The sequence below is a fragment of the Sinocyclocheilus grahami genome, unplaced genomic scaffold (genome assembly GCF_001515645.1).
Source record: "Sinocyclocheilus grahami isolate Dianchi unplaced genomic scaffold, SAMN03320097.WGS_v1.1 scaffold186.1, whole genome shotgun sequence".
Taxonomy (NCBI): Eukaryota; Metazoa; Chordata; class Actinopteri; order Cypriniformes; family Cyprinidae; genus Sinocyclocheilus; species Sinocyclocheilus grahami.
This window is the reverse complement of record NW_015505365.1, coordinates 287,691-314,801: the sequence shown is the minus strand read 5'-3', so window position 1 is coordinate 314,801 and position 27,111 is coordinate 287,691. Positions and strand designations below refer to the sequence as shown.

At 37.1% G+C, this 27,111-nt stretch overlaps 3 protein-coding genes across 3 annotated transcripts; 1 reads left to right on the top strand and 2 right to left on the bottom strand.

Moving 5' to 3' along the window:
* The first annotated feature begins 842 nt into the window (after nt 1-842).
* On the top strand, nt 843-4,437 carry LOC107594549 (RNA-binding E3 ubiquitin-protein ligase MEX3C-like). The gene is made up of 3 exons (XM_016284635.1): nt 843-901; nt 1,029-1,546; nt 2,850-4,437. The coding sequence occupies exons 2-3, from the start codon at nt 1,057-1,059 to the stop codon at nt 3,938-3,940; spliced, it is 1,581 nt and encodes a 526-aa protein (XP_016140121.1). The 5' UTR covers nt 843-901; nt 1,029-1,056; the 3' UTR covers nt 3,941-4,437.
* Nucleotides 4,438-8,490: 4,053 nt separating this feature from the next.
* LOC107594567 (mothers against decapentaplegic homolog 4-like) lies at nt 8,491-18,658 on the bottom strand. Its single transcript, XM_016284659.1, has 11 exons — nt 18,651-18,658; nt 18,484-18,514; nt 18,173-18,347; nt 18,056-18,085; nt 16,104-16,286; nt 15,839-15,943; nt 15,703-15,753; nt 14,237-14,420; nt 11,711-11,879; nt 10,120-10,258; nt 8,491-9,410 (listed from the first exon to the last, which is right to left on the bottom strand). The coding sequence occupies exons 1-11, from the start codon at nt 18,656-18,658 to the stop codon at nt 9,199-9,201; spliced, it is 1,287 nt and encodes a 428-aa protein (XP_016140145.1). The 3' UTR covers nt 8,491-9,198.
* A 3,243-nt stretch (nt 18,659-21,901) lies between these two features.
* elac1 (elaC ribonuclease Z 1) lies at nt 21,902-25,602 on the bottom strand. The gene is made up of 3 exons (XM_016284679.1): nt 25,273-25,602; nt 23,750-24,226; nt 21,902-22,444 (listed from the first exon to the last, which is right to left on the bottom strand). Exons 1-3 carry the CDS (start codon nt 25,427-25,429, stop codon nt 21,963-21,965), a joined length of 1,116 nt encoding a protein of 371 aa, XP_016140165.1. The 5' UTR covers nt 25,430-25,602; the 3' UTR covers nt 21,902-21,962.
* Between the last annotated feature and the right edge of the window lie 1,509 nt (nt 25,603-27,111).

Below are 27,111 nucleotides of genomic sequence, written 5' to 3'. Positions count from 1 at the left end.
AGCCATCTCCACCCCTAAACCTATCCGTATCCACCCCCTGAGCCCTAAACCCATCCATCGCCAGCCCTAAACCTATCAATCTCCACCCCCTGATCCCTAAACCCACCTATCTCCACCCCTAAACCTACCCGTCTCAACCCCTGAGCCCTAAAGCCACCCATCTCCACCCCTAAACCTACCCGTCTCCTAACCCCTAACCCTAACCCAGTCTCCACCCCCTGAGCCCTAAACCCACCCATCTCCACCCCTAAACCTACCCGTCTCCACCCCGATTCCTAAACCCAGCCATCTCCACCCCCAAACCTACCCGTATCCACCCCCTGAGCCCTAAACCCATCCATCTCCAGCCCTAAACCTATCAATCTCCACCCACTGATCCATAATCCCACCTATCACCACCCCTAAACCTACCCGTCTCAACCCCTGAGCCCTAAAGCCACCCATCTCCACCCCTAAACCTACCCGACTCCACCCCGATTCCTAAACCCACCCATCTCCACCCCGAAACCTACCCGTCTCCACCCCCTGAGCCCTAAAGCCACCCATCTCCACCCCTAAACCTACCCGACTCCACCCCGATTCCTAAACCCACCCATCTCCACCCCGAAACCTACCCGTCTCCACCCCCTGAGCCCTAAAGCCACCCATCTCCAGCCCTAAACCTATCGATCTCCACCCCCTAGATGTGGATCCAATCACGCCCCCTGTATCTTGCGTTCTGCAGTGAAGGGCTACTGTGGCTAAAACGAAAACTGCACTGTTCATCCGCGCCGGTGTGTGGCGCTGCGGCGGCAGATCGCTGTTCACGAACCTGAGCGAGGATCCCCGAAGAACCGTAAACAAAGAGATTCAGCAGAACAGGGTCACGGAACCACGGTTGCCGCTGCTAAAAACATCAGCTGTAAGTTGAAATACACTGAACACACTTTACGAATCACTTAATCTATTTCTGTACACTTTAATACAGTAACGAGAGCGCGGAGAACTCATTGTCGTGGCACTTTTGTTTGTTTATGTGTGTCCCGCAGTGAAAGTAGGACACGTTGTTGGTCGAGCATGCCCAGTAACACGGCTCAACTCCTGGAGTCCGACGATACTGACCCGGACCTCCCGGTACCGGTACAGAACCTGAGCGGGATGAGCCTCCGGGATGAAGAGAGTCCATCAGAACTAACGTTACATGATACTTCTCATCTGGGTGTCCTGGGTGCGGTTTTGGACCTCCAGCCCTTGTCCCAAACTGGATCAGAGGAGGAAAACACCACCAACACTAACAATAACAACATCATCAGACATGATGCTGATCTGGACCAGCTGAGGGCCCGGGCCCTCACAGCCATGGAGGCCCCGGGGACCGGTGTGCTCTTCCTGGACGGGCTGGGCGAGTCCCAGGGCTATCAGGTTCAGGGGAGCATGATGATGGCGATGATGATGATGCAGGAGGGTGAGAGGTGTGCGCTCAATACCAGGAGGAAGAGCGTGAACACAACAGAGTGCGTGATGGTGCCCACATCTGAGCATGTGGCGGAAATAGTTGGTCGGCAGGGTGGGTTTGTTTGATTGCTAATGTGTCATGTTTGATATTCTAATATCGTGATTCATCGTGTCTCACTTTTCAACAGTGTTCAACAATAAGGAGGCCAGTTGGATTAGTGATTCATATTTGTACTCGCCCTGCTGATATTCTCACAGACCTCACCTCATGAAAAAAATTATTATGTTTTGTATATATATATATATATACACACATCTAAACAAAAATAAATTATATATAATTAACAAAATTATGAATATAGTATATTTAATTATATTAATAATACATATATAAGAATAGAATGCAATGTAGTATAACCTTTTTATATTATTAATAAAATAATCATATTAATATAAACATTTTAATATAATTTTACCTAAATATTTTGTTAGAAAATATATATTTTGTATTTACATTAAAGTGCCAGTTTAGTTACCAGAAAGTTTTACATAAAAAAAAAAAAAGTTATCCATCTTTTGTAGTAGCCTAGATTTCAAAACCTGAATTAACTTTGAACTAGGGTTATTATATTGTTAATTCAAACAGAAACTAAAACCATTAAAAAAGCCCATTTCAGTACTTGAGCAAAAATAAATGTTAACTGAAAAAAAGTCAAATATAAAAAAAAACACATTTCAGTTGGCAACATTTCTTATTTTATTTTAGTGTAACTAAAATAACTAACTAGATACACTAAAACTGAAATACAAATTCATAAATTAGACAATAAAAATAGACATTGTCTAAATAAATAAAACAAAAACTACTAAAAATGGCACAAAAAAAAAACTATTACTAAAACTTTAACTAAAATTCAAATAAAATGCAAACTAGAAATAAAAACTAATTCAAAATATTTGATTTAGTTTTAAAAAAAAAGTTAAAAGACAAAACCTTATTTATTTTTAATATTAGTAATAAGCCTGATCATTAGTCATAATTATTTGTAATGTGTGTGGGCCAATTTCTCAATATCAGCACATTCATAATGAAACCGTGATGAAAATGGTTTTAATAATATATGCTTGCACTGACCTCATTGAACTGCATGTGTCATGCACACTTATCTGTAGTGACGTGATGTTTCTTCACTGCACTGGATGAAAACAAGTTGTGTAATACTAACATGTGAACTAACACACTGACAACCCCTGTTACCATATCAAGTCTGTTAGTATTGACCAATCAGCATCCAGGACTGCACTAATCACTCCTGAGAAGAGCTCACTTGTCTATGCCTGTGATTGATTGATTGATTGATGTCTTCTTAAGCTAGCGAAGTGTTGACTTGTCTTTGTATTTCTGTTCTCCACAGGTTGCAAAATCAAAGCTCTGAGAGCAAAGACCAACACTTACATCAAAACCCCCGTGAGAGGAGAGGAGCCCATGTTTGTAGTGACCGGCCGGAAGGAGGACGTCATCACGGCCAAGCGTGAGATTCTGTCCGCGGCCGAGCATTTTTCCCTCATCCGGGCGTCTCGGAACAAAGTGGCACCGACAAACAGCAATCCTTGCCATCCGGGACAGACCACCATCCAGGTTCGGGTGCCGTATCGAATGGTAGGGCTCGTGGTGGGGCCAAAAGGAGCGACTATCAAGAGGATCCAGCAGCAAACCCACACCTACATCGTCACGCCAAGCCGCGACAAAGAACCGGTGTTTGAGGTGACCGGGATGCCCGAGAATATAGACCGAGCCCGAGAGGAGATCGAGTCTCATATTGTGACGCGTACCGCAGGAAGCGTGGACACCACTGTGGACGATGATGATTTCCACTACAACGGCACCGACGTTGGTTTCGAGTCGGGCGGCAACAGAGCCTGGCTCTTCTCTGGCAGCGTTTCAAACTTCCACAGCAACGCCACGGGCTATCGCAACGACAGCTCCAGCTCGCTCGGAAGCAGCTCTAGCGAGTCCTACTACAGCGGGAAAGGCAGCGCAGTGGCGGATCTCAGTCCCGGCAGCAGCGGAGGCACATTCTGGTTTGGCGATTCCCAGTTGCCTTTGGGATCCGAAGATCCTGTGGGATACGACGGGCTAACGATGATGGCGCCATCCGCCAATCCATCATTGTGGAGCGCTCTCGAGCAGGGAGGAGCGAGTTTGCCCACTACGCCGAGGCTCTCTCCGTCCATTCTGGCCCGTCTGTCTCCGTCTCTTCCGGAGGATCATCCGCTGGTTCGGTTAGTGCAGGAGAATTCCCAGAGCCTCCCGGCCTTTGGTTCTGTGTTTTCCCCGTCTAGCGACAGCACAGGCTCCAGCTCTCCGCCGGACATGCGCACTTACCCCAAACACAGCCAAGCTCCTGCGTGCGTACGCTGCGGAGACAACGTGGCGGCGCTTGTCCTGGGCGGGCAAAACCTTGTTTGTTTGGAGTGTTCCAACTCCATCCTGCAAAACGCATAGAGAGAGGAAAAAAATTGGGATGGGGAGGAGTAAACTGGGTTAATTTTTTTACATTGAAATACTTCTTATTACGTTGAAATAAGGTTTTTGATTAATAACCACCGTTGAGTTCATCTCAAAGATTTGCGTTTAGTTGTCGCGGCGAGCGGTGCTGGGGTTTAGCAGTGCTAAATTGCCATCACTTGTGTTTTTTGTTGTTTTGTTTTCAAAGTATGGACTTGTTTGTTTACATTTCCATGTGCCTGATTCCATGAAGGTGGTGGTGTGGATTGGCGATGTTGCTGCGAAAGCATCTGTGGTCTTTAGTTTCTGTTTCACAACACTAGAGTCGAGCAGTACGCGATCATAAAGAGCCGTCCTGAACGCCACCTAAGGGACCACTTTGAGCATCTCCGTACGCAATACGAAATTGAAGGGCATTGCTTGTCCTCATTATAGGAATAGTTAAATAAAATTTGCTGAAAATGTACTCACCCTCAGGCCATCCGAGATGAATGAGTTTGTTTCTTCATCAGAACAGATTTGGAGAAATGTAACGTTACTTCACTTGCTCTCCAATGGAGAAAGCAATATTATGGATAGCGGACCCTTATTTTAGACGGTTTGAAGTTAAAACATCTTAATGATGGATTTGTTTCTTACAAACATGCAACTCTTCACAAGATGTTAACTGATGGACTGGAGTGGTGTGGATTTTTTGTGGATTATTGTGATGTTTTTATCAGCTGTTTGGACTCATTCTGACGGCACCCATTCACTGCAGAGCATCCATTGGTGAGCAAGTGATGCAATGCAAAATTTCTCCATATCTGTTCTGATGAAGAAACAATCATCTACATCTTGGATGGCCTGAAGGTGACAACATTTTCAATTTCAGGTGAAGTATTTCTTTAAACGTGAACTAAATTAATTTGCGTGAATGAATTGCTCATGAATCAGTTTGTGCATAAATTGCTGTGTTAAACTGTCAAATTACATGCAGGTAGTTTTTAGATAAATGTAAACATTGCTTGTGTTTCAAACCAATTTCACATTCAATTAAATGTTTCCATCCACATATCTGTATGCAAAATTTGGGATATCGTATTTAAAAAGCTGGATGGAAGTAGTGCTGTCAAACGATTAATCGCGATTAATCGCATCCGAAATAAAAGTTTTTGTTTACATAATATTTATGTGTACTTTGTGTATATTATATATAGAGAGAGAAAATATTTACGTGTATTTATATGTATAAATTTATATTTATATTATATAAATATATTTAATATATAAACAACATATTTTTCTTTAATATATACATAAATACACAGTACACATACATATATTATGTAAACAAAAACTTATTTTGGATGCGATTAATCGTTTGACAGCACTAGATGGAAGTGCCAAGATGTGCAATAAAATAAATAAATAATGCACATTGAAAATGTCATGCTCGATTCCTGGATGTGCAATACTAAAGTCAGCACACAATTGCTTTCCCAAACATCAGGCTTCCCCAAAAGCACCAACTTTTTATTATTTTAATACTCATTTTTCCAGGAGTGTAGACTTTATTCTCTTGAACGCATGGTGTTTCATTCTCAAATGTGTTATGCGGTATTCCAATGTTTCACACGAGTATAATTCACAACTTTTGATGGAAACATTAACTAGAGTGAACTGTTTCACGCACGAGGCCCTTTTTCGTAGGTTGCATTACAGTATGTGTTTATGACTCCTCTCTTTGCCTTAAACGAATGGGTCCTGCCAGGACATCGCACGGTGTCGTACCGAGAGGAGCGGGTCGTTTAGGACCTGAGAGGAGTGATTTTGTCAAAGATAATGTGGTATAAACTTTTCAAAGTGTAGGTTGACACGGCTACTTGCGCCTGGTTACTTTGTGCAGACACCACTAAACAAAGAAACTAAGGCATCGGAGATCCATAACCTCTCAAGATTCACCATGAAAGTTTTTTTTTTTTTTACAATTTTGTTGTATTTCTGTAGTTTATATTTCATATTCAAATACATATATATTAAGATTTAAGATATATATTAAGACTATCTGGCGAGCAGTCGGCTGCCGTAAGTATTAGCTTGTAGAGTATTGATGTTAATTATTATAGAGCAGGAAAGAGCACACCTGCATGTTTTATTATCTAACAATTCCTAAACTGCAACAAAAAAAAGCTAAGGATCTAATATAGATGTGTGTGTATATATATATATATATACACATACATGCTGCATTAGGTCTGCATACTACCACATTATGAACAAAATAAAAGTCCTAAGTTAAACATGACTAGGAATTTTATGTTTATCAGAGGGATTTTTTACCATCACACTGCAACAATGTTTCTGTATTTGATAATTTTACTGTTCTTTTAATATGTATATACGTTTATGCAGGGACATTTAAAGGCATATAAGTTGTATTCTTAAAGTTTAAAATATATTTTATGATAAATGGCCTTACTGTCCTGTGGCCAAAGCACTGATATTATATATTTGCTGTAAAAAAGAATCAAGATTTTTATTTTTCTGATATTAAAAGTTCCTTAATAAATTGTTTCATTTAAAACCTATGTGCTCTGTGTGATTTGAGTTTTACCTTCAGCTAGGGCTCATCCGTATTTTTGCATCCCAAGCTGCGGTCGAATTGCTGTTGCAAAAATGAATCTATGAATAAAATATCTGATGAAATTCATGAAAAGCACAAAGTTTGGTAGTATAGTTCTCCCTTATGAAAACTGCCATTGTAACCACATTTTCAGCAAAAATACTGCAGTCATAAATTATATTGATTTCAGTGCAGTGGAAACCGTTGCATTTTAGTAGAAACTTTTTGTACCATGGTCATTTTTCAGCCTCAAGGTAATCCATACAGCTTCTGATTTTTACACAAAAAACACTGATGCAATTTTATATAATGACAAACATAAAAAAAATAAAAATACAAACCAGTTTGTCACATTTAATAGTTTCAGAAAGAACAGCTGCATTGTTAAATGACATTAATGACTGAAAGCCATGAAATATAATTACTGTATTCTCATATCTACAGTACTGTAATAGTATGTTTCAGTCAGTCTTCTGTTGATCAGATTAAGTCATTATGTCGATGAGCATGAACAGAAAAGCACTAATAAGTGCAGAAACACACCGGAAAATCTCCATCAGCCTGCACAAGTCACACACACTGTTTTCAGAATAAAATACTAGTGTACTACGCAGTACATACTGCATACTGGTTTTTAAATATGTGAAATAGTCTGTAATACACAATGCTAAACACTTCAAACTGTCGTTTTTTTTATTATTTTCACCTTGTGCCAAGTTGCATGTTTAATTCAAGTGGCATCCAGTTATCAACAGTGGAAATGAGTGCTCTTATTTTGCATTTGTAATCTCATTTTTATGTAATATCTTCAACTTTTGGTACTCTGATCAAATACTGAGTCTCACATTTCTTCAGTATGTTTATTACTCTAGTTTAATCACACTGACAATCCATCAAATCGATCATTATGCATTGTGCTATCTGATCATGTATGTACTATGAACAATATACTGCACACTGCAAAAATAGTAGTATGCCATTCTGAACATACCTTCATATTCAATACTGTTCCCAACTCTTTATCCCAGGTTGCTCCATCTCCATGCCAACATGAACATGCATCACTAAAAAAAAAATCATAAAAAACGCACATGCATTGAGAGGACAAAACTGGTTAGTACAATGAAACAATCGCTATTAACTGTATCTAACCCACCTGGGCTAAACAGAGGGAAGGTTTAGTATCAAAGACAAAATGCGTTTGGCTCCAACTCCAAGAAATCATAATTCATGTCTTCTAATAGTCTAAAACAGATCTGGATGCAGGATGAGCCCGTTTTCATTCTGACTGCAGCTTGATGAGACGAAGCCCTTCCAGGGAAAATCTTTACAGCTGATAAAGTAATCGAGTGCTTGACATAAAGGAGTTAGCATTAAAGTTATAACAAATGCAAAATAAAAAACAAATTAACACACACAAAGGACAATATTCTGGCCACATACTCATTGCAACGATTTGGAAGTGACAAAAGTGAATCTCATAAGTTACTCAAAAACAAGCTGAACAAAACAAGTCGAATTTAGGCATTACATGCTCATAAAATATCATTTCTGATATGTATATAGCTGAACAAATTTCTGTCAATTTTAGTTTGTGAAACATGAACTGCTGCATTCAAATCAATGCAAATTATATAAATATTTAATTTGTGTAAATATTCAGCTTGTTTTGTGATTGTTTCCGTTGCATAAAATGATGTAAATTGTTGCATTAAATTAAATAATTAATTTACACTACCGTTCTAGTTCAACATTTTTTATGTTTTTGAAAGAAGTCTTATGTAGGCTGTATTTATTTGATCAAAAATACAGAACAAAAATCAGTAATATTCTGAAATATTTTTCAATTTAAAATAACAGTTTTCTATCGTAATATATTGTAAAATGTAATTTATTCCTGTGATGCAAAGCTAAATTTTCAGCATCATTACTACACATGATCCTTCAGAAATCATTGGAATATGCTGATTTGCCGTTCAAGAAATCTTTTGAACGGTAGTATACAAAAAGAATGGTTTTGCAATTTCTGGATTGTGTAAATTGTTGCGTTCAAATCAATGCAAATTACATAATCCATAAGCCACAAAACCATTGTTACCTAAATTACCTGCATTCAATTTAATGCAATTATTTACATAATTTTTTTACATAATCGTTAATGAATGCAACAATTTACGTAATATGGAATTTTTGGTTTTACGAACTACAACGAAAGATACATTTCTTAGTAAATTAGTCATAAAACTATTGCATTCGATTTTTTTCGGATGATTTGCGCAAGGTTCATCTTTGATGTGTGAATGATCATGTGCACAGAACATCAAACTCTGAAGAGCAGTGACATCTGTTTTTCACTGCAGTGTGTATGTGGCCACCGTACACGTCTGACTAACACTGGATTAAATGCAATATGAAGTCTCTACAGTTTGAAATTCAAAAGTCAAGGTCTCAAAAAAGGGTGATTTTACTGGTTTGATGAACAGTCCTGTTGGATAGATAGTTAGTGTTGTTTTGTAGTATTGCTGGTTTTCAACGTTTTGCCAGACGGCGTAACAAATCAGTCAAGACGTTCGTGGCTAAGGTCAAAGGTCAGCGGAGTCATTTTGAGCTATGTGCACTGTAATAATGTTGAAGGTTAAATGTTCAAGCATCAGTCCAGAGGTTGCGGGTCGGCTATAGGCATGGTGTGCAGAACCTCATCCAAGAGCTGCAGAGCGCGGTGCAAATTAATTTCTATCCAGCACGGGGTCTCCTTGATGTTCTGGCGAGGGTAATCGGGACCCCAGCCCTTCACGAAACTCATGCGCAGAATGCAGAGACGCCGCAGGTCGTCCACGCCGATGCCTGCCGCGGCAGACAGACCTGAGGACAGGCGGAGGGATCATTACTAAACTAAGGAAACACTGCCAGGGTATTTTAGTACACTGCATCGGCGGGAGAATCCAGATGTTCAAGAACCATTAACAGAATTGAACGCCAATAAAATCATATGGTACAAATAAAACAACCGTTAAAAAAAATAAATAAATAAATAAAATTAACGAAATCCAATCTCATGAAAAAAGTTGGTTCCAGTATTTTTTATTTTTTATTTTTTTTTAAGAACTGTTAACAGAAATTAATGTCATCAAATTATTTGTTTCTAATAATAATAATAATAATAATAAAAAAAAAGCTACTAGAGCAGAATGTCACGAAAATCATTTGTAGTTTCAGTATTTTTTGTTACAGAACGGTTAACAGAAACAAACACCATGAAAATCATTTGGTTTTAATGAACGATTATAGGACCTGATTGTCATGAAAATAAAAATTAAAAATTAAATAAAGAATCATTACAGGATCCGAACATCATGAATCACTTGGCTCCAGTATTTTAAAAAAATTGTTAACAGAACTGAATGTCATAAATTACTTCATTCCAGAATTAAAAAATAAAATTAAAATTAATCAAATTAATGGAACCTCACAAAAATCATTTAGAAAAAAGTTCACACATTATTCGCATAATGGCAGAAAACTGATGTAATATGGATCTATGCATGTACAAATGAAAGTTAGTAAGACTCACTGATAGCAGGGGCGATGCCTCCCACCGAACCCGGGCCTGGGATGTTTCCCGCCACCGCAGCCGCCTGCGCAGCCACCGCAGCCTGAGCCGTCGCCGCCTGCTGCTGCATCTGCCGATGACACTGACGCAGATCAAACACCTGCAGACACCAAACACAGACGTCAAGCAGCCTCACGCCTTTGATATTCAGAAGTGATGAAGATGCTGTGTTGAATTACTCTTGAATGTACACTTTGAGTTAGTTAAAGCCACGCAAAGGACACTATTAGGATGCAAACTTGTTACACTGCCTTGAAGCAGCACAAATACTACAAAAAGATACTTCGACATCTTAAATGTGGTACTTGACCAGCATAAATGAATTCTGCTGCCCATACACGCACAACTTTTCTAATTTTATTAGTTGCATTTACTGTAAATGTATCAGCAAGATCAATGCGGTTACAATAACCGAGATCTTTATTGTTCTTAGGTGAGATAAACCATGATGTTTGTAAACAGAAAAATTATTTTGTAAACTAATAATGATTAAATATTTAATATTCTGATTGTAAATATAGATCAAGATCTAAATTAATATTGTTAATACTTTCATTGTGCAAATATAAATGTAATTACTAATGATTACTAATTATTATATATGAATACTATTGTGGTAGAAAACAAATATATATATATATATATAAAATCATGCTATTAATGATATATAATATACATATTACAAACATTTTTATTATAACCTTAAATAATATGACTGAATCATTTTTTTTTTACATTTAAAAAGACAATGCCATCTTAAATTGCCTAACAGTTGTTTTTGTTAGTAGACTAACTAGTAGTAGTGTGGCTAACTCGGTACTTGACCAGCATAAATGAATTCTGCTGCCCATACACGCACAACTTTTCTAATTTTATTAGTTGCATTTACTGTAAATGTATCAGCAAGATCAATGCGGTTACAATAACCGAGATCTTTATTGTTCTTAGGTGAGATAAACCATGATGTTTGTAAACAGAAAAATTATTTTGTAAACTAATAATGATTAAATATTTAATATTCTGATTGTAAATATAGATCAAGATCTAAATTAATATTGTTAATACTTTCATTGTGCAAATATAAATGTAATTACTAATGATTACTAATTATTATATATGAATACTATTGTGGTAGAAAACAAATATATATATATATATAAAATCATGCTATTAATGATATATAATATACATATTACAAACATTTTTATTATAACCTTAAATAATATGACTGAATCATTTTTTTTTTACATTTAAAAAGACAATGCCATCTTAAATTGCCTAACAGTTGTTTTTGTTAGTAAACTAACTAGTAGTAGTGTGGCTAACTAAAAAAAAAGTTACTAAAAAATATCAAAAGTAGCTTCTTCAAACTGTATACACATATACCACAGTACTTCTTTTTATATGCCATTTCTATTTCTATACTTCAAAAGAATATCAGTCTATTATAATGGTACTATGTCCAATAAGATACTTTGGTTTCTTGGTGAAGATTTCAGTATGCTGTGAATAAGCAGGTGGAGTGGGTGATGGAGGTCAGCGCTCGTGTTACCTTGATGTAGGCACTGGGGTAAATCTTGTGGACGGCGTCACCTGGAGCTCGTCCAGCCTCGCGGTCCAGATAATAGCTCTGGACAAACACAGCGTGGTCACTGAGACAGCGCACCCACACGTCACCCTCGCCTTTACACTCCAGCTGAACACCTTTACCGATGTGAAGCCTGCAGGACAGAAAACAGAGAGAAACAAGCTTTACTTGTTTGCAGCTCAGAAGGGAGGATTGTGGGTAGGCGTGGAGGAGAAAAGACAATCCAATCGACTGGCATAATGTCATTCAACACTGTTGGTTCTGTCAGGACCACTATCGTCAAAGATGACTTACAATTAGCATACATTTTATGTTGGGGGTATGGTTCTGTTCTGGGCAACACTCTCTGCCCATCCACGCAGCCTAGCATGGATAGGAGCAGGGAGAGCATAAATAACCCTCCAAAACAAACCACATGCTGACAGCAATCTAACTGAAGGGGTGCTCTTCTGCTATGAGCAGGTAAGAAGAGCAGCTTGCCCCTTCGGGAGGACAGTGGCAGCGAAGGGGTGCTCTTCTTTATAAGCAGCTGAGCAGCAAGCCCCTTACCGGCGGAGAGTGGCAGCGAAGGGGTGCTCTTCTTTATAAGCAGCTGAGCAGCAAGCCCCTTACCGGCGGAGAGTGGCAGCGAAGGGGTGCTCTTCTTTATAAGCAGCTGAGCAGCAAGCCCCTTACCGGCGGAGAGTGGCAGCGAAGGGGTGCTCTTCTTTATAAGCAGCTGAGCAGCAAGCCCCTTACCGGCGGAGAGTGGCAGCGAAGGGGTGCTCTTCTTTATAAGCAGCTAAGAAGAGCAGCAAGCCCCTTTAATGCAGTACAGCATATGGTCAATACTCGAAATTTAGGCAACAGGCATGTTGCCCTTATCCAGATAAACGTTAGCATTAATAACAACCTTAGTAGCAAAATCTACATACTGCGCATTAAGTATCAAGCACGTTACCGATACACTAGATAGCTTTAAGCAACAGCATATCACTGACATAAACGTGTTGCGTGTTGGAAATAATAGTTTAATGAAACAGCATTACGTTACCGATACACTAGATAGCTTTAAGCAACAGCATATCACTGACATAAACGTGTTGGAAATAATAGTTTAATGAAACAGCATTCCCAATACTAGATGAGCCTGAAGCAGTAAGCCTATTTCATATCAGACAGCCTTAAACAACAGATTTAAAACAAGGCTCGCTGTGGAAATTTTAACTGGGTAATGTTACCAGCGTGTCAAAATACAACAGCTTGCCTAGCAAACATGTTACAGAACAACTAGCCTTAAACAATGAGCAATATCTGACGATAGCATATTTGCCAACATAGCATTAGGCAATGAGAATGAAATAAGAAACTTAGCGGTCAGTGTATCTTTTGGTCATTTGATTTTTTATTTAATATTGAAAGTAGAAAATGAGAATTTTCGTTTTTTTTTTTTTTTCATTTTTTGCGAAAAACAAGAATTCGGCTTCATTTTTCGTTTTTCGTTCAGGGGGTAGAAAAATGAATAAACAGCTTGAATATTCGGTTTCTACACGTGGGCGGGAATTAAACGCCCCTTTCTGCTGATTGGTCAGCCGAAGATCAAACCGTGCCGTCCCGTCATCAGTTCTTCTGCAGTTCTGTGCGGCAGAATACTAGTCCTCTGCTGCTGCAATTCTAAACCAGTTTTATTGCAACTACATTTTTAATCTTTTTCTCATCAAACAACCAGACTAATGAATGGCTCGACACAAACCGTACCGTGGCAGAGCCTGGGCTTTCTTCTGTGTAGATATAAATTCTATGCTTTGCATCAGCTGGGCATGCCAGGGTATGATATGACAGCTGTCATAGCCTACCCTGGTCCCCCAGTAAGTTTGTTTGTTTAATTAAGTAATTAATTCATTCATTTCAAAATAAATATTTTAAACACTAATACAAAAAGGAAAGAATAATGCTTTGATTTGGGTATATAATAGTATATAATAATTGGGTATATAATATAATATAATAGTATAAAACAAAATGTCATGCCTTTAAAAAAAATAAAGAAAACAACAGAATGCGCTGCTTTAGCGCGTCTTGGTTTCCTTGAACATCGTATGCCTCAAACCTGAACCAATACACAGCAAATACTTGACGCGTCTATTTTTAAAAGTCTACATTTAGATTATTTGACGTTATTTAAGTCACTTTAGAATAACCCAGCTTTACTTCAAATAGCAAAAATGAAAATGAAAAATAACGATAACCCTGTCTGGGACAGACTAATTCTTATCTTGCATTTCATTTAGTTATTAACTTGATGTAATAAAATAAAATGAATAAAAACCATATAACATATAATAATAATACAAATAACAAAATTACTAAAACCTTTAACTAAAACTGAAAACAGAAAAGGCAAAAAAATTAAATAAATGAATTCACAATATGAATAAAAACGATCATAGTATCTCAATAACACTGAAATACCACTGATAAGGGTTACCAGTAATTATATAATTATAATACCTGGCTCTCTCGATGGCCTCTGTGCGATGTACGTTACTCAGCTGGCCGAGGCAGAAGCGATCTCCCCCTGACGGGTCAACATAACCGTCCACCGTTACGACGGGACAGTTAGACGGCACCTTAAACGTCTCACCCGCCTGAATGTCCATCTCAAAGTACGCAATCGAGCACCAGCAATCTGGAGCTGAGAGACACAGCACGATGACAATTCAATTAGTCCATTTAACACTTAGATCATAGGATTTTAATATGAATTCTGAAATATGCATATTTAAAATGTTAAACTAAAGCTTAACATTAAAATGTTCTTCGATGCACTTCACTGATGATGGGAAAGTACATACTGTACATTGCTGCATGTAAAAACACATTACGATACTAACACTACAGTACATGATAAGGTGATGTACTGGTCAAATGAACTCAAGCTCTTCTGTTCTGCAAGGGGTTGTGGGTAATATTAGCCCAAAAACCCTCAATGCATATTATACTTTTTATTCATACATACTGCATACTACAGATACAAAATTCATCAGGAATAATGTATGATCCACACATCTTTGGCATATTATGATAAGGCAACAGTGTAATTTTAATGTTATTTATATAGTATTATAGCTTTTATTAATATTTTGAATTAGCTTTTGAGATTTTCAGTTTTTATTGTTTACTAATTTTGTTACATATTTTCATCGTTTTTTTTAATATTACATTTTAGATTCAATTTTGTCTTATTCAGATGTATTTATTTAGATTTTCTTTCAACTTAAACTAAACAAAAATGTGAAATGTTGCCTTGGCAGCTAACCAGGTTTTTCATCTATTAACAATTCTTTTTTTATTTCTATTAAAAAACAATAATTAACAAAACTGTGGTAACAGTTTACAACGAGGCCCCATCAATTAACATTAGTTAATGCATTAACTAACATTAAATAACAATAAGCAATACATGTGATCCAGTTTTTATTAATCTTTGTTTATAATAGTTAATAAAAACACTTGTTCATTGTTATTTGATGTTAACTAATGTTAACAAATGGAACCTTATTGTAACGTGTTAGCAAAAATGTTTTTAATAAGTTTATATAATAACTGCGATAGACAACAGCGATAACTTTAAAGTTTTAAGAATCGTTAATTAATCGCTAATTAAGAATAGGGAAGTTCACATCACAACTATAATGATAACAACACAGAGGAATGATGTCATTGAAATCGCTCTCTGAAGAATTTTTCCAGCTTATGAACGATAAAATATTGACAGCCAATCAGAATCCACCTGACTTTAAAGAGCCTGAGCATTTAAAGCAGCAGACAACAAAACTACAGCATGTGCTTATAATAAACAGAATGTTATCATGCGTTGGTGTTATAGTTATCGTTGATGTGAACAGGCCTTAATTTTTATTTCACATACTATAGCATCTCCAGTCAATTAGGATGCAGTGTGTTTTATTCCTCACCTGGATGGGTGGATAAGGGCGGCTGAAACGCCAGCTCATTATGGACTGACCCTGACCAAGACACACAAAGAGAAACATTTAATGATGAGAGTAAAACAGGCAGTGATGGTAGTTAGGGGTGGTTCTAGTGACGCACAGTACTGGCCCATGTGAGGAAGAGGAGGGTGGTGCTGCAGGTGGCCGTTCTGATGAGGGATGCTGGGAGGAAAACTGCTTCCTCCAGGCCATGAGCTGGGGGCATCTAATGGAGGAAAACATGTGGATATCAAGCACTCATAGAGCTTATATCAGAGCATCAATTGCCAGGAACATGTTGATTTATAGCTATAAGATGTATGAAGTGGTGCATGCCATGTAAACAGGAGATGCTGGTTGTACAAAAGCATGAAATAATGACTCACTGGTTGGCCCGGCAGCCATACTGGTGAATGCGGAAGTGGAGGCGGAGCTTGCGGAGTCAGCTGGGCTGTTGAAAGCATCAGGCGGGGCAGAGGAAGAGGCAGTGTGCAGTGTGTGTCCATCAGCAGCAGAATGAGACGGCTGAGCATCGAACTCATCCTTCACCAGGGGATCTACACTCGGACCTACACATACACACGCCAAATCACTTATTCACCAATCTGATCTGATACACTAGGTAACAGACTGTATATTATCCTTCTAGCTAATTAGCAAATAAAAAGACATGAAATATTGATTTGAATTTAAACGTTTTTTTTTAACTACGTCAGAGAGTGATGTGGGAGAAATTGGGGTCTGTAAGGTTTTTACATTCTTTTGAAAGTCACTTCTGCTCACCAAGGCTGCATTTATTTGACCGAAAATACAGTAGAAATTGTGAAATATTATTCCCATTTAAAATACAAGTTTTACAGTTGAATATATATTAAAATACTATTTACTTCTGTGATGCAAAGCTGAATTTTCAGTCTTCAGTGTCACATGATCCTACAGAAATCATTATAATATGCTGATTTGCTGCTCAAAAAACATATATTATTATCAGTTTTAAACAGTTATGCTTTTTTATATTATAATATTCTTTTGAAATATTTGATATCGTAGTATTCTTTTAAAATAAACCATGATCCTTTTTCTTTTTTTCCTAGAAAGTTCAAAAGAATAGCATCTTTTGAAACAGAATTTGTTTTTGTAATATTATAAAATGCCATTATTGCTATTATTATTGATCCATTAAACTTCTGAATGGTAGTATTTTACAATTTACATGAAAAAAAATAAAATAAATATAACAATATGTAAATATAAGTATTGAAAAAAAAAAAGAAAAAGAAAAAAAAAATTAAGAGTAGTGCTGGGTGGTATGACCAAAAATTGATATCACGGTATTTTTCTAAATTATACCGGTTTCATGGTACATGACGGTATTTTTTTTTCATGCATGACCGGGTGTTAACCATATTTTCTACTGATTGAGAGGAAATACTGCAGTATATTGACTTAGAATGCCCTATTTTACTGTCATGATGAGTGAATATTGTCCAAAAATACCACACTAAATAGTGACTAAACACGACTCATTTTAATACGTGTTAACCAGGAGTCACTCTCATTTATAATCGCGGCATCATCTGATAAAATCAGCATGCATCTACACTAAAGAGTGGCTATGCGGTTGTTTAGGCTATATTACTTTTTTGTCTCATGCAGCGCACTGCCTGCGTCTGAGTAACAAACTAAAAATAAATAAAAGTGCATGTGATATTAACAGACGAGCTACGCTCATATTTATAATTCCAAACAATCAGTAAGCGACAGGTGCTTGGAAACGCTGTGTTGTACTCATTTATTGATGAGTCGGCTGCGGTGCTTCTCTGCAGCTCACTGCACAGAACAGACGCCGAGAGAGGTGACACTTCTCCGGGAAAGTCAGACCTTGCGCTCGCGGGACAGCACTGGCGAAATCTTCCAGCTGAACCATAACTAAGCTTTATCCAAAAAAAGTCGCTAGGTTTGTCAGTATGGATAAAAGCCACTGAAAGGGTCTGAAAGTTGCTAAATCTAGTGCTAAAGTCGCGCTCGTGTGTGTGTGAGACGCGGGAGCTGATGGTCAATGTGGATATTGTGGATGAGTTCTTCTGTGTCATCACGTTCTATTAGTTCTACAGCTTCAGTTTCAGAACTTTCACGCTTAGTAACACATACAGCTGTTCCCTCACCACAGTGCAACAGTGAAAAGGGACCCGTTTCAAACAGTGTCGCGTTCCCAACGTTGTTTAAGTGACATACACCGGTATTGCGGTATTAAAAAAATTAATATCATAACAAAAAAAAACACCAGTATTCGGTATGAACCGGTATACCGCCCAGCACTAATTAAGAGCACCCTCACCTGGGCCGCCCAGAGTCAGAACAGACAGATCTGGAAAGAGAGAGATGTTATAAATAAGAATTATTCTACATGATAAGAAAGTTTCAAATCACAGCAAGATAACAGAAGGCAATTCACCGATGCTTGGAGACACGACCCTCTCGTAGTGGTACGGGTTCACACACACGCTGTCATATTTCAGGTCAAAGGCAAACTGGCAGTATTTCACGTGTTTCAGCTCGTTCTTGTGCAGGTCTGGCCATCGCCACAGCCGTGCGTATATGACATGAGGAAATCCTTTGCGACCGGCCACCTGAGGAACAAATAAAATGCATTCACACATCACAGCTAAACCGTGGTTACAGAAATTACGATACAGGACAGAGTTCCCATTTCTAACATCCTAGGAATAGCTCACCCGAAAATGAAAATCTGCTGATAATACTCACCCCCTCAGGCCATCCAAGATGTAGATGCGTTTGTTTCTCCGTCAGAACAGATTTGGAGGAATGTAGCATTACATCACTTGCTCACCAATGGATGTGAATGGGTGCCGTCAGAATGAGAGCTGATAAAAACATCCCAATAATCCAAACCACTCCAGTCCATCAGTTACCGTCCCATGAAGAGCAAAACTCTGCGATTGTAAGAAACAAATCCAACATTAAGACGTTTTTAACTTCAAATCATTGCACCCAGCTAAAATACAAGTCCATAATAATTGATTTCTCCAGCGAAAAAGTCATCTCGCCTGCATCAAAAGAGAAATACGCACCCATCAAGTACGTTCACAAGTGAACACAGTCCAAAACAGTTTTAAACAAATATTGTCAGTGGATTTTGATGTGAAAGGACAACAGGGGAGGGACTTTTTTGGTTATTATGGATTACAGACTTGCATTTTAGCCAGAAGCGACAGTTTGAAGTAAAAAACATCTTGATTGGATTTGTTTCTTACAAATGCACAGCTTTTGGCTTCACAAGACAATTTCTGAACATAACTCAAGATTTGGCACTTATAGACTAGGATTTTTTTTTTTTTTTTTATCTGTTGTCTTGACACATCTTTAAACCTGTATGGCAGGCAGAATCAATCCTACTCCTAAATGTGCATCATTCCACGAATCTTTGCTCGGTTTTTGATCAGACTAAGTTATGCAACAATGTGGCACAGAACTGTTTGAAGCTTTTATTATACTGCATACTGTTCAAAGGCGGTGTGTAGTATATGCAGTACATTTCTGAACATAACTCAAGATTTGGCACTTATAGACTAGGATTTTTTTTATTTTTTTTATCTGTTGTCTTGACACATCTTTAAACCTGTATGGCAGGCAGAATCAATCCTACTCCTAAATGTGCATCATTGTACATAAATGCAAAAAGGTTTGAATTTCTGCACCAATTGCAACATCAAATGAGAATTGCAAATCTGTTTGAGAGTGTGTAAAGCTAAGGTGTGAAATTAGAGCAGAACAACCATGTCTGAAACATGATTAAAAACAGAAATTGTTCATGCAATTTACTTCGGTGCAGCTAATGACAGAAATTATACATGCTTTACTTACCATTAACCCTGGAAAGCCTGACATATTAAATAATCGAACAGAAAAAAACACTTCTTTTTTTTTCCTGAACCAGCAATTGGACAAAATTTAAAGAAAACATTTGAACCTGAGTTGTATAGGCATTTATGGCCCTTATAGTATGATCCAGGAGGGAAACAGAAAAAAAAAAGGAAAAAACTATTTTATTCAGAGACCTTTATGAGCAAAATATGTAATTTGGTGGTTATGTGACAAAAAGAAAGTAATCCTACTCCTAAATGTGCATCATTGTACATAAATGCAAAAAGGTTTGAATTTCTGCACCAATTGCAACATCAAATGAGAATTGCAAATCTGTTTGAGAGTGTGTAAAGCTAAGGTGTGAAATTAGAGCAGAACAACCATGTCTGAAACATGATTAAAAACAGAAATTGTTCATGCAATTTACTTCGGTGCAGCTAATGACAGAAATTATACATGCTTTACTTACCATTAACCCTGGAAAGCCTGACATGTGAAATAATCGAACAGAAAAAAACACTTGTCCAGCAATTGGACAAAATTTAAATAAAACATTTGAGCACGAGTTGTATAGGCATTTATGGCCCTTATAGTATGATCCAGGTGGGAAACAGAAAAAAAAGGGGGAAAAAAATTGTATTCAGAGACCTTTATGAGCAAAATATGTAATTTGGTGGTTATGTGGCAAAAAAGAAAGATGAAATTCTGATAGCTTGTAATGTAAATCAATGAGATCTTTATAACGGTATAGCAGAATACATGCATACAGTGGTGTGAAAAAGTGTTGGCCCCCTTCCTGATTTCTTATTTTTTGGCATGTTTGTCACACTTTAATGTTTCAGATCAAACAAATTCAAATATTAGTATAATATAACACAACATGCAGTTTTTAAATGAAGGTTTTTATTATCAAGCGAAAACAAAATCCCAAACTACATGGCCCTGTGTGAAGAAGTGTTTGCCCCCTAAACCTAATTTTGAAATGCGTCGATTTTTACAAAGCTCATCGGTCTGAAAAAGCGAGGTGTGCTGTGATTGGTCAGCTATCCAGTGTGCTGTGATTGGCCGAATACCTCAAGCGTGAGACAGAAATGTTATACCCCTCACCATACTGTTGTATTTCCTCAGCGACCAGCACGGCTCAGCTTTAGCCATGACGAAGCAGATATCGTCCTCTTTTCTTTCACAAAGAAACACACAGCGCCTTCACGACATGGCGGCGGCAACAACAATACTACAGCAAGAATAAAAGTTACGCCTTCTTTCTTTGCGTGAACATTTGGGCAATTTGCGTTATGCGTGGGGATTTGCGTTATGCAAATCTTCCCAGATAGTGACGTAGGTATGTGGGGGCGTGTTAGAACGAGCCGTTTTAGGTAGGGGTGGCTGACTCTTAACTTTTATAAATAATATCTCTTTGGATTTGAGACTTTGTCTTTGCAACTTTACAGATCTTCTTTATACACCAAGAGCTTGTAACACTCCAAAGAGAAAGGAAAAATTGAAATCGCGTCATATGACCCCTTTAAGAGATTTCTTGATTGCGAACAGGTGTGGAGTGGCTAGAGAAATTGAACTCAGGTGTGATAAACCAGTTTTAACAGGGGGGCAAACACTTTTTCACACAGGGCCATGTAGTTTTGGATTTTGTTTTCCCTTAATAATAAAAACTGCATGTTGTGTTTACTTGTGTTATCTTTGACTAATATTTAAATTTGTTTGATGATCTGAAACATTAAAGTGTGACAAACATGCAAAAAAAATAAGAAATCAGGAAGGGGGCCAACACTTTTTCACACCACTGTATATTCCAATAATGTCTCAGTAAGATATGTAAATGCTTATTTTTATGATAAAACAATGTAATGCAATACAAAGATGAGCTGAAGATTTTTACAATTATACTAAAAAGCCTAAACTATCAATCAAACGACAGAAGGCATGTAGTAGATTGAGTGCAACAGGTTTTTCAGAAAGGTTTAAATCGTGCTGATAATTTAGAGGTCTGAAACCGTAGGCTTTGTAGGGTAAAGCATCATCATACACAACACTGAAATGATTTATACCTGTCATTAGACAAATAAGATGCATCAAGACTTACAAACCTCAGTCCACTGGTCCAGCAGCCTCCGTTTATGAAAATGAAATGATTAACAATAAATAAACAAAATCTTACCTGCTCATGGATGTCCAACAGAGAGGCGTACACATTTAACACACCACTCACTCAATCAATACACATTTACTCACAAACGCAGCTCTAAATAAACAACACTCAAGAAAATGGTAAAAATGGCAGACTTTATTCAAATTTTTCCTTGTATTAAAATATAATTAAAAATGTTTCCATACATAAGGTACTACTGTGTCAAATTCTTCTTGAGCGCAATAGGCAGTGTGAGAAAGTCTTCAGCGAGGATGACCTCCATCCCCGACCCCTGCAGCACGAGCTCAGCCTGTCTCTTAAGCTGGGTCACGTCGTCGTCTCCGTCCCGCCGCAGTGTTTGGGGTTTGTAGCGCTGACTGAAGTGGTGCAGAACCAGTGTTTGTGCACCGCAGGCGAGCGCCGCTGCAGCAGCCATGCTGGGAGTGCTGTGCCCATGTTCCACGGCCTTCTCCTGCTGCCCATCCTCCAGTGTGGCCTCGTGCACCAGCACATCGGCCCCCTGACACGCCCGTTTAAACCCCTCCCCCAGCGGCGCGCTGCAGTCGCCCAACACACACACCTTACGGCCCTTCAGCGGCGGCTCCAGCACCTCGCCGGCGCTCAGTACACGACCACTCTCTAGAGTCACAGACTCGCCATTCTTCAGACGCCCATAGAGAGGTCCTGGTTTCAAACCTGCATAAGATGACATAAAACGAGATTTAAAAAAAAATCTTAATCTTACAGTTCAATCAATGTGGTAACATATCTGCTTAACTACTGGTTTTTGAACTGTATTAGCAGATGTAGTATAAAACTGGTTGGTTGGTGTTGTAACACCATGCCAGCTTCATTGGTTATTTACATGCTGCGTAACAATTCAGGGTTGACGCTGTTAAAAATTACTTTTGCCGAGTAATATTATTATCATATTTACCATTTTAAGCCATATCAGCATCAAAGGCTATATTATTAAAATATATAAAATTCAAGAATAATAATATTTATCAGCCTTAATAACAATACTTCAATAAATTATATACAAAAAACAATTTGCATATAAGTAGAAATTATATATTTATATATAATTTTTTTTACAAACTGATAAATAAACCAATTGATAGTTGATTTAAAAAATGTTTATATATATATATATATATATATATATATATTATTCACACAAATTTTTTTTTCCAGAAGAAACTTAAAAAAGGTCCATTAATGCACTGTGAGTAAAAGAACTTAAAGCAGGACACTTTTATAATAAAATATGATTTACAATCAAGGAAGATTCTCCTTTCAATAAATATACACGGGACCAATTCAATATCTTATATACAGTCTGGTCATTTCTATTTTCAAAATAAAACCAATGATTAGATCTTTCATTTATAACTGGATTCTCTTAATATTCCGGATCTTCATATTCTGGATTCTCTTCATAGGCCTAATTTGTTATGGATTCATTCATTGCATTCGATTTACCACTTTTTGGAAATATTCAATGAGTCTTGCGGAGTAATATAATTTCCTAAGAGAACTTAAACTAGCACAATTTAATAAAATATATTTAAAACATTCAGAAAAAGTATTCCGATTTTGTTAAATAAAAAATACCGAAGTTATGGAAGTAACAATAACTCAATAAGTAACTACAGCATATTGGAGCAAACTATCATTTTACCATAGTATTTTTTTATACATATTAAATGTAGAACTGCATATCTAAAAACATATTCACATTTCAGCCTTCTGGAAATCTAGGCTGGTAACTGAAAAAGAAAGTGCGAATCCCAGAATTCTCCCTAATTGCTGTGCACTCGATTTAAACAAATAAAAATAAAAATAAATTTCCTCCGGTTACTCCAGGTTCATTGCACCTGTAATATGTGTATATTTTAAAATAAACGGCTAAATAGTAAATTAATCAATTACAAATAATAATAAATGAACCAGCTTTTCCCCTTCTGGAAATAAGGCTTTTTGCCTTTAACAAGTTACCTAGTTCTTTCAGCAGCTCTGTGTTTAACCGTCCTGGCCGCTCTCGTTCCTCCACCGAGAATCCAAACGACGGGACTCTGTGGTAGAGCTTGAACGCTTTAACCACAAACTGTTTGTCATCAATGAGGTGGTAACAGTCTGTGTGCGGGTCCAGCCGTACGCTTGAGCCGGGCCGCTCCTGTGGGTGAAGCGTGTCGCTGCTGGCGGTCAGCGCAGGACTGAGACGTCCCTCCGCGGGACACTGCTCATCCGCCGGCTCCAGCTCATGCACCGCATACGGGAAGAGCAGCTGCGAGCTGGACAGCACTAACGCCACACGCAGGAAGCGTCTTAACCCCCGCGGGCCGTAGATGTCCACGCAGGGAGCAGGCTGATCCGGCTGGGGGTTTGAGTTCAGACTGATGGTGCACAGCAAACCAGGAAGACCAAACAGATGATCACCATGGAGGTGAGATATGAACACTTTGGTGATTTTGCCTGGACAGGGAACACAGGAAAGTTCACTATACAGTGCATACAGTAATGATTTTTTTTTTTAACAGTCCTCTCTATATATATATATATATATTTTAGTACTGTCGAACGATTAATCGCATCCAAAATGAAAGTTTTTGTTTACATAATATATGTGTATGCATATATAAAGACACACACACAACATATATTTTGAAAATATTTACATGCATTTACGTGTATATATTCATATTCATATAAATGATATCATATATAAGTATATTTAAACGTAACATTTTTCTTAAATATATACATGCATGTGTGCAGGAAGACCAAACAGATGATCACCATGGAGGTGAGATATGAACACTTTGGTGATTTTGCCTGGACAGGGAACACAGGAAAGTTCACTATACAGTGCATACAGTAATGATTTTTTTTTTTAACAGTCCTCTCTATATATATATATATATATATTTTAGTACTGTCGAACGATTAATCGCATCCAAAATGAAAGTTTTTGTTTACATAATATATGTGTATGCATATATAAAGACACACACACAACATATATTTTGAAAATATTTACATGCATTTACGTGTATATATTCATATTCATATAAATTATATCATATATAAGTATATTTAAAAGTAACATTTTTCTTAAATATATACATGCATGTGTGCATATATATATATATATATATATATATATATATATAATATACATAGTACACACATATTATGTAAACAAAAAACTTATTTCGGATGTGATTAATCGCGATTAATCGTTTGACAGCACTAGTGAAAGTTTATCTATTATTAGTTATTTTTATTTATTTATTTATCTTGACAGTAATGAGAGATTTGGTGCGGAATTGTCATTAAAATAATGCCTCTAAAGGGGGCCTAAAATATTTCCCATAGGCATAAACCAATTATTCCTTTCTGTTGCTTTTGTGATCCTTGTTTTTGACAGATTCATAGGATTCACTAATGAAAACATCGACAGGACCCCTCTGAAATGAGCGTTTTACAGGGTATGAACTCACTAAAGCAAGCAGACTCACTGGCTTTAAGACAGCTCCTCATGAGCTGAGTCTGTGTTCCCTCTCCACAGTCAAACAGCCAGCTCTCCCCTTCAGTCCGCAACACAAGCGCAGACGCGCCGCGACAGGGAGACGGGTAAGCGGAGCCGGTCCCGAGGAACGTGATGTCCATAGACATTGTGCTGTTTTGTCTGCATGTGACGAATAATAACGCTAAACACCGTTAGAATAAACCGGCACCCTCGATCTCGACCAGCGGAGCCACTGAACACGTGCTCAAACAACAACATCCGGGGCACAAGCACGACGCGGACTCGCTCACTGTCGCGTACTGCACACTGCACAGTACACACTACACGCACTTACTGTTTTTATTGTATATTGTGAGTGTACTGCATACTATAAAACGATAATTCTTCATTAAAAAAGATGTTCAAAATGGATACATAACATTAAGAAGGCTTAGCAATTTTCAGGAACACTAGAGGTCAGCAGAACACCACACACTAATCTAACAGATCTCAGTTTAAACAGAGCAGAATTCCCAGGGAATCTCTTATTGTTAGTAACCTATTTAACTGTATAATTCGTCAGTATTATTTTAAAAATAAACCAGTAAAAAAAATGAAAAATGGAATATGCTAATTGTATATCGGCATAAATTAAAAAATGAGTAGAAGTATAATTTAGTGTATACTATTTTAGTATTTAACTGTTAACATTCTATTTTTTTTTTCATTTAAAGTAATTTTAGCCTGTAAAATATTATAAACTAAATTAAAATTTTATAAATTAAATTACATTTCAAAAAAATAATATTATAATATTTATTAAAAATAAAAAAATATATATTATTAATATTTGTTGACAAAAAAAATCTGTATTTATTTCTTTACAGATTAAAATGAATTTATATGATTTTTTTTTACAGAATTCCCAAGGCATCTCTTTTTTTTAATGTGTTACTCTATATAATTCAATGTTAGCGTAATATTAGCATTCATTTCAAATTAAATTAGTAAAAATTTCATATCAACAAATTTTAAAATCTGTAAAAGTATATTCTATTTTAGTATTTTACCTAGTATATTTTTCACATAAATTATATATACTGTAGATGTTAATAAATAAATAATAAAAAAACAAATATAAAATAGTATTTAAAATATAAAAATACATATTTACTTGTAAAAAATGTAATTTTATTACCTTATTTTAACATTAAAATTTATATAAAAAATATACTCTTAATAGTAACAATTTTTTTACAGAATGGCATCTCTTATTTTTATTAATGCATAATCCCAGAATAGTATGATCGTTTAATTTAATTAGCTGTAATTTTTAACCATAACATATTTAAAATAATACAGCAAATAGACTAGCAGTGATTCGAGCACAAATCTTTATTCTGCACTTGTAACAGCGCACACAGGGTTCTGAGCAGCTCCTAGAGTTCAGACACTAAAGCAGCATCACATAGCAAAATAATCTCCACCCACAATGCACCTGCTCATCACCTCTAGACGTGAGGAAGGACGGCGTTCGAAAACATTAACTGCATCAGCACAGGTGTACAACATTGACCACAACAACGAAAGTGTCAAAGGACTGACAAATGAAGCATCTCTATGTGTTGGTCCTGAATACAAGAGGTTCACTAGTTAGTTTGTACGATATGCTGTCAAAAGAAAGAAAAAAAAACTCTGTGCAGTTTTCAAACTTCTGTAAATGATGATAATGTGTTGTTCTTGTGCTCTCTGGCTACTGCATTTACTATGGCATGTAAAATAACTAATGTACGATGTGCGGTGACCGTATGAAGATGTAGAAGCAGGCACTTTGGTACATTTATTTTTC

Bases quoted from the DNA above. Each gene is read 5' to 3' on its own strand.
- LOC107594549 (XM_016284635.1), top strand. From the start codon at position 1,057: ATGCCCAGTAACACGGCTCAACTCCTGGAGTCCGACGATACTGACCCG. The intron at 1,547-2,849 runs GTGGGTTTGTTT...TGTTCTCCACAG, and splicing joins GGAAATAGTTGGTCGGCAGG to GTTGCAAAATCAAAGCTCTG.
- LOC107594567 (XM_016284659.1), bottom strand. The intron at 11,880-14,236 runs GTATTATAATTA...TCTGTCCTGCAG, and splicing joins GAGGCCATCGAGAGAGCCAG to GCTTCACATCGGTAAAGGTG. The intron at 9,411-10,119 runs GTGAGTCTTACT...GCCTGTCCTCAG, and splicing joins AGGCATCGCCCCTGCTATCA to GTCTGTCTGCCGCGGCAGGC.
- elac1 (XM_016284679.1), bottom strand. From the start codon at position 25,429: ATGTCTATGGACATCACGTTCCTCGGGACCGGCTCCGCTTACCCGTCT. The intron at 24,227-25,272 runs GTGAGTCTGCTT...TTCCCTGTCCAG, and splicing joins GAGGAGCTGTCTTAAAGCCA to GCAAAATCACCAAAGTGTTC. The intron at 22,445-23,749 runs GTAACTTGTTAA...CATCTTATGCAG, and splicing joins AGAGCTGCTGAAAGAACTAG to GTTTGAAACCAGGACCTCTC.